The sequence below is a fragment of the Nannospalax galili genome, unplaced genomic scaffold (assembly GCF_000622305.1).
Source record: "Nannospalax galili isolate Female #2095 unplaced genomic scaffold, S.galili_v1.0 scaffold25, whole genome shotgun sequence".
Taxonomy (NCBI): Eukaryota; Metazoa; Chordata; class Mammalia; order Rodentia; family Spalacidae; genus Nannospalax; species Nannospalax galili.
Window position 1 is genome coordinate 5,277,689 of NW_008355642.1, and position 6,110 is coordinate 5,283,798.

The following is a 6,110-nucleotide window of genomic DNA, read 5'->3' on the forward strand; positions in this document are numbered from 1 at the left end:
GTTTGGCTGCCTACTGAAAGTCCATCATGAATGCATGGGTGTCTAGGGGCAGGGAGCATGGCATCTGTTTTACTGGTGGAAATCACAGCAGGTGAATTGTGGTTCTGGAGGTGGCAGCAGTAGTGACGCATTTTCATTCTGGTAATAGGAAATAGCATTTTCCTAATTATAGAAGTAAGTAGCTTTCCCTGGTAGCCTGGTAGTCTTGTGGCTTTGGATCTTGTTCTTGAAAGTTCAACTATATCAGTCCTTCTAATAATGATATAAGACACTTAATATTCAGTAATAAAGGTTTTTCCTGCCTAAAATAATGAAAAGTTCTGTTTTTGCACTGGACTCTAAACTGAAACAGAAAGGAAATCTTCAAGTGGTATTCCAGTTATGTGTAAATAAAATACATCATAATACATAACAGTAATATTTTAATAAACCATTCTTCATACTTAATATTAGATTTATACTATTTATTTTTATAAAGACAAGTAAAGTCACCTCATAACATTTAATGTATAAGGCATAATGCACTGGTTTAGTTTGACACAACAAAAGGTATTTAATATTAGGAACAACTTGTTTGCTTAATAGGGAAGCAGCTATAAAACTATAATGTATTTAGCTTATTTCTCCTGCACACTCAGAAAATAATTTTTTGCCTTGTTAACCTGAATCTTTTATAATATTTTATAATAACCTTTTTGCAACTCAAAAATCTCCTTAAATATTTATTTTTAATTAGTTTAGTCTAAAATAAAATACTTAGTAATCTTTAATATTCCGACTTTAAAGTAATATCAAATATTAATAAACTATTTTCTTAAGAAAGCATTTGTTATAAATACAACTGACAAAATATTTAACGAAGTGGGTATAACACAGCCTTTCTATATAAGCATAGACCACATATCTTTCTAGAGCTATTGTAGTATAATTGAACAATCATGGCATAATAGCAGATGTGCAACAGTTTCATATAAACTATTAACTAAGCTTGCAAATTTGGAGATATTTCAATGTATCATTTCCGAGTAAAGGCATAGAGGCTTATTTCTGAACTCTTTAAGTGGTAATTTCCTTGAAAAGACAACACAATCAAATCTTAAAGAAATTAATAGTATTTAGCCAAACCCAACATAGGAATTTCCAAAAGTTCAACTTTTAAAATTGTTTAACTTCTTTGAAAGTAACTTATTTTATGGTAAAAAGGCCCCGTGTTAGGTTTTATTCACAGTACATTCTTGCCAAAGGTTGGCCATAACAATTCCTTCCCAGTACAGGAGACTTCTTTGGTCACCACAAGGGAGGTCTATCCTTTTATCTCTTTCACTTCTAGGCAAGTCAACAGGATTTAAACCAGTTTTGTATGAACAAGGAATCTCCACTGGACAATTCTCCCCCCATTTCCCAAGTTAACTGCTTAATAAATTGCTTTTGTCAAAAACCGGGCAGAAGAGAGGACACATGTGGTTTGTTTGCTTTTTTTAAAAAAAAGTGCTAATAAAGTCCACATATCTCTAAATGGACTGTCATGTAGTGACTGACACAGAAGTAGCATAAACTGTGTAAAAATACGTCAAGTCAGATAGTCAAACCTTTTAAGGTAGATGCTGACAGTTCTACATAGTACCGTTGTAAACATTACATGGCATATACTTCATGTGCTTGACAGACTAATACAGCAATTCAGTCTTAGTGTAACTATTCTGCACTACCTGCTGTCAAGTAAAACGTGACTGGTGAAAATTCAAAATATAAAGGTAGAACACAAGCAATCACAAGCTATTCTGAGATAAAAGCCACAAAGGGCAGTGTTCTGAAGAATTTCTTGTAATCTCTCAGCCTAATGAGAGGCCTATATAGTTAAATGAACTGTTTCTTGAGTCTTTTCAAAAGGCTGTTTTCACTCAGCTTAAGTCTAAATCCAATAATTTTTTTCTTTATATCACCCCAGAGTTTAGAGTTCTTGATTTGTTTTACATCAGTAACAGAGCTAGTAGTGTGAGCTACAAGATTCTGAATCCTTCAAGCAGAAAGAATGCTAACGTTGCTAAAAAATAAACCTCATGTATTACTATAGTGAATAAACTTGTTTGGAAAGCTGATAAACTTTCAGTTAGATAACTTGGAATCAAGGGCCCCAAATCATAATCTTCTAGATAATTAAGGCTACTATACTAAAGCCCAGCTTTCTGAAGCATTTTGATGAGATTGAGGCAATTTGGAAAACAGGTTTAGCAATATAACATAACAGTATTTCTAATAAACACACCACCACGTTTTCAAAATCACTAACCTCATGTAAAATAGCAGCACAATCCTCTAACTTACTCACTAAAAATGATATGGTGGTGCCCTCTGGTGGTTGCACTGAGCATACAGCCCTGAGGCTGTGTATCTTGAAACACACAGAGCATTTGTAAGGGAGACTATAAAAAATTACAGTCAACTGAAAGGAATGAATCATTGTGCTTCTGAGTATCTTTCATTTTTTTTACTTCAAGCACATGGGTACCACAATATACCCCTGAGAACTACTCCCAGGAATCAAGCTGACGGCTATAGGAATCTTGGTAAACCTGACTATGGCAGACAATTTCTGCTAAGACATTTATATCTTGGTTCTAGACTTTAACTGAGAGGTTTTCGCATTTTCTAGCTTGGTTTTTAAATCTATAGGTTTTTCAAAAAACCTCACCAGGGCCGGTTCATTTAACAGAGAAGCAAGAATCTGTTCAAACGCAAAAGACCACTGTGGTTCCTCCCTAGGAGAGGAAGGGTCTTTCCCCATGTGGCTCTCTGTTTTCCCCTCACTGGGTCCTCCAGAATCACAGACTGAACCAGAGAATCCTTTAGCGGATGATGTGGGACTATGTAGCTTCCTTCCGACTTCTTCCATCCGGAGCAAAAGGTTGGTTACAATAGCAATGGCTTGATATAGTGACTCTTCCTCCGGGTCCTCATGAAATAAATTATAGAGGGTCTTTGAAAACTGAATAAATTGTGACTAGAAGACACAAGTTGAAAATGTAATTTTAATGTTAGACTTAGCAAATATAAATAGTATTTAGAAGTGGTTAGCATCCTGTGTAGAATTTATAGCATACAACCTTCAGTCTCAAACTGAAGACTAATTCCATAACCCATCTTGGTTCTAGGAAGGTAATTATGAACTCCAGAAGGGCATTTCATTTAAGCCCTCTTACTTATTGCCTGATAGCAGTGTATTATATCTAGACCAATTCCTCAACAGTTGGCTGGCCAGTATTACTTCAATGTTGGGAGGCAATTTTGATTAGGCAAAATTCCATAGTTCCATCCAAGTAATTCATTAAACAATTTCAACAAAAAAAATTAAGGACTTCCATTTCATCTTAAGGGCTACAGTGGACACCGAGTTAAGATCACTTAAAGTTAGGCAAGAATGACTTTTGGGACCTACCTACTTATGCAAGAATACTAAGAAATCCCTTTGGATAGACTTCTCTTTAAAGGCAGACATGGGGCCGAAGTGAAGGAAATCTAGTTAGTTTGCTAACTACTCGTAAAAATTCACTTACATTTTTAAAAGATAATTGTCAATTAAAAAAAGCTATTCCAATCCATGAGTTCTATAAGTCAACTGTCAAACCAGAAAAGCAGGTATAAATATTATGTGCCATAAAATATATTATAAATATGCTTATTTTATTCCGTATTTTCTTATTTATTTTAATTTATGTGTATGTGTGTGTGCTTGCACATGTTTATATGCAGCATGTGTGTGCAAGAGCCCATGGAGGCAAGAAGAGGATATCAAATTCCCTGAATCTGGAGTTATAGGTAGTTGTCTGCCTCCATGTGGGTACTGGGAACAAAACTTGGGTTTTCTGCAAGAACATTAAGTGTTTTTAAACTACCGAGTCACCTCTCCAGCCCCTATTCCTTCTTTTCTTATAGTTCTATTAACTTTTTATAGTTTTAGAATAAATATTCCACATTGATTCATTTTATAGAGTATTTATTCAAATGCCAAATTGCAAAATCCATTAAGAAATAATAGACTATGTGCTAATTTTCACTTTTGTAAGGTTCTGGGGAGCTTATTCTATCAGTCAGCATTTCATTAAAGAATATAAGAAGATATGGGCAATGTATAAGGAAGAGATCAACTTAAGTCATTTCTGTTGTTGTCATCAGCATTACCTACGCAGATTCAAATACAAGATCTTTGGGCACCAAGGTGTGACCTATCTTAGTAATTTATTATTCTTAATAACTAGCAATAGACATGATGTCTAGTAGATACCCAAATAAATGTTTACTAAACAAATGAATATTTCTAATGCTGGAAGCATGTCAAATACACATTTTTCTACAGATACATATATTATAGAAACACCAGGTGCATTTATGTGTTTAAAGTACAAAACAATGAAAATATTACTTTGTCTCTTCCATAATCACATTAACTTAAAAAGATGACATGCAGATTATTTAACTATTTTTGTAATAGTATGTTAGCTTTCTTATTTTTATTTCTTTACTTTTTGTTTGTGGCACTGGTGATTGAACCATGGGCTTCATGCATGGTAGGCAGGCACTCTACCGATGTGTTGTATGCACAGCTCTGTTAGCTACTTTAGAGTAGGCTGCATTCCTATTAATACAACCACAACAAAATGTATGAACCTAGAACTTTTACTTGGAAAATATTATACCTGATTCATTCTTGGTAAATCTTTAATGTTTTCTTCTTTCTTGAAGATCTCATCTTGCCATTGACTTAGATAGGCTTGAATATCAATTTTTCCTTTACCTGGGGGAAGAAAATTTAAAAATTTTCATAAAAAAATCTACCATATTTTCTCAAATCTTAGAATAATTAAGGTTGAAAGATATTTCACTGATATATAAAATTCCATCTCCTTTAGGAAGTAATCTGAATTTACCTTTGATCTTACACATTTGCTTTCAGAATACTTTCTCTTGGGAAACTTGGGAAAAGGGAAATCATTTGGAGAGAGGGAAAAGGGTGTACTTAGATGAAAATGATATACCTTGACCTAACAATGCAAAGTTCATATAGTATACATGTGTACTTCTAAGTTTAAACTTGCTTCTATATCATGTTTTAAAATGTGGGTATTAAAGTGGTAATGATGGCACTTTTTCCCAAATTGAAAACACTATTCATTCCTTTGAAGAATGCAACCCCCCCCCAGAAACCAGCATGGATGGAGGGGGTGGGCAAGAAGCCCCAGTCCTAGCTGAGGATTGATTTACAAGTGATAGCTGCTGGGAGAGGGAGAGTCAGTTTTATTTATGGGTATGATGCCTAGTAGACTGACCAGACTCCAAGGGATAGACTCAAAGCTAAGAGCACTTGTGAGGAAGACAAATTAGACTCAATGGGCCTTAACATATGACAGAATGCATGACAACTGGTAAGAGGGGTATGGGAGACTGTGGTCTAAATATGATCAAGATGTATTGAATAAAATTCACAGAAATCAATAAAAATAGTAAAAAAGGGGGGATTACATGGCAATATCACACAAAACTAAAAAAAAAAACAAAAAACCCAAAGTATGGGCTCATGATAGCATGATAACAAACTATCTGGTTTGTTTTACACAATTTCAAAATAATGCGATTTTTTTTGAAACATAAATTAGACAGTAAGAACTGCGACTGTGCATCTCTTCCCGCTCTGCTGCATTCTTGGACTTCATCAAGTGAAGCTCTCGGTACAGGCTCCTGCTGCAGTGTACGGTGAGCATAGCCTCTTATGGGTGAATAGTTCTGCAATATTACCTTTGTGCTTTCTTTGAGTTATATTTTAAAACTATAACTAAACTTGAGGTTATGTTAAGGGTGATGTTGAGCTAAAAACTCCAGGTGCTGAGATCACTGTTAAGGTATCAAATGCATTGATGACTGAAGATTCACAGTATGTATCTTTTTGACATTTTTATGACTAATACATTTTCTCTTCTGATTTCAGGTCACAGTCTTTAAAAGATATTTATATTCATTCAAGAATTCCATACAATGTATTTTGATCATAGTCAAACTCCCTCTCCTCTCAACCCACAGGTTATTTAATATTATTAAATATATGTTTTGAGAATTTC

The 6,110-nt window shown here is 34.4% G+C and overlaps 1 protein-coding gene across 1 annotated transcript in view; it reads right to left on the bottom strand.

The window, feature by feature from the left end:
• Positions 1-449: 449 nt before the first annotated feature.
• The window catches only part of Tbc1d8b (TBC1 domain family member 8B), an 84,178-nt gene continuing 78,517 nt past the window's right edge, over positions 450-6,110 (bottom strand). The window contains exons 20-21 of the mRNA XM_008852983.3: positions 4,695-4,792; positions 450-3,001 (exon numbers count right to left, since the gene is read on the bottom strand). Of these exons, the coding sequence (XP_008851205.1) occupies positions 2,606-3,001; positions 4,695-4,792 (494 nt within the window). The 3' untranslated portion in view covers positions 450-2,605. The remainder of the gene's footprint in view (positions 3,002-4,694; positions 4,793-6,110) is intronic.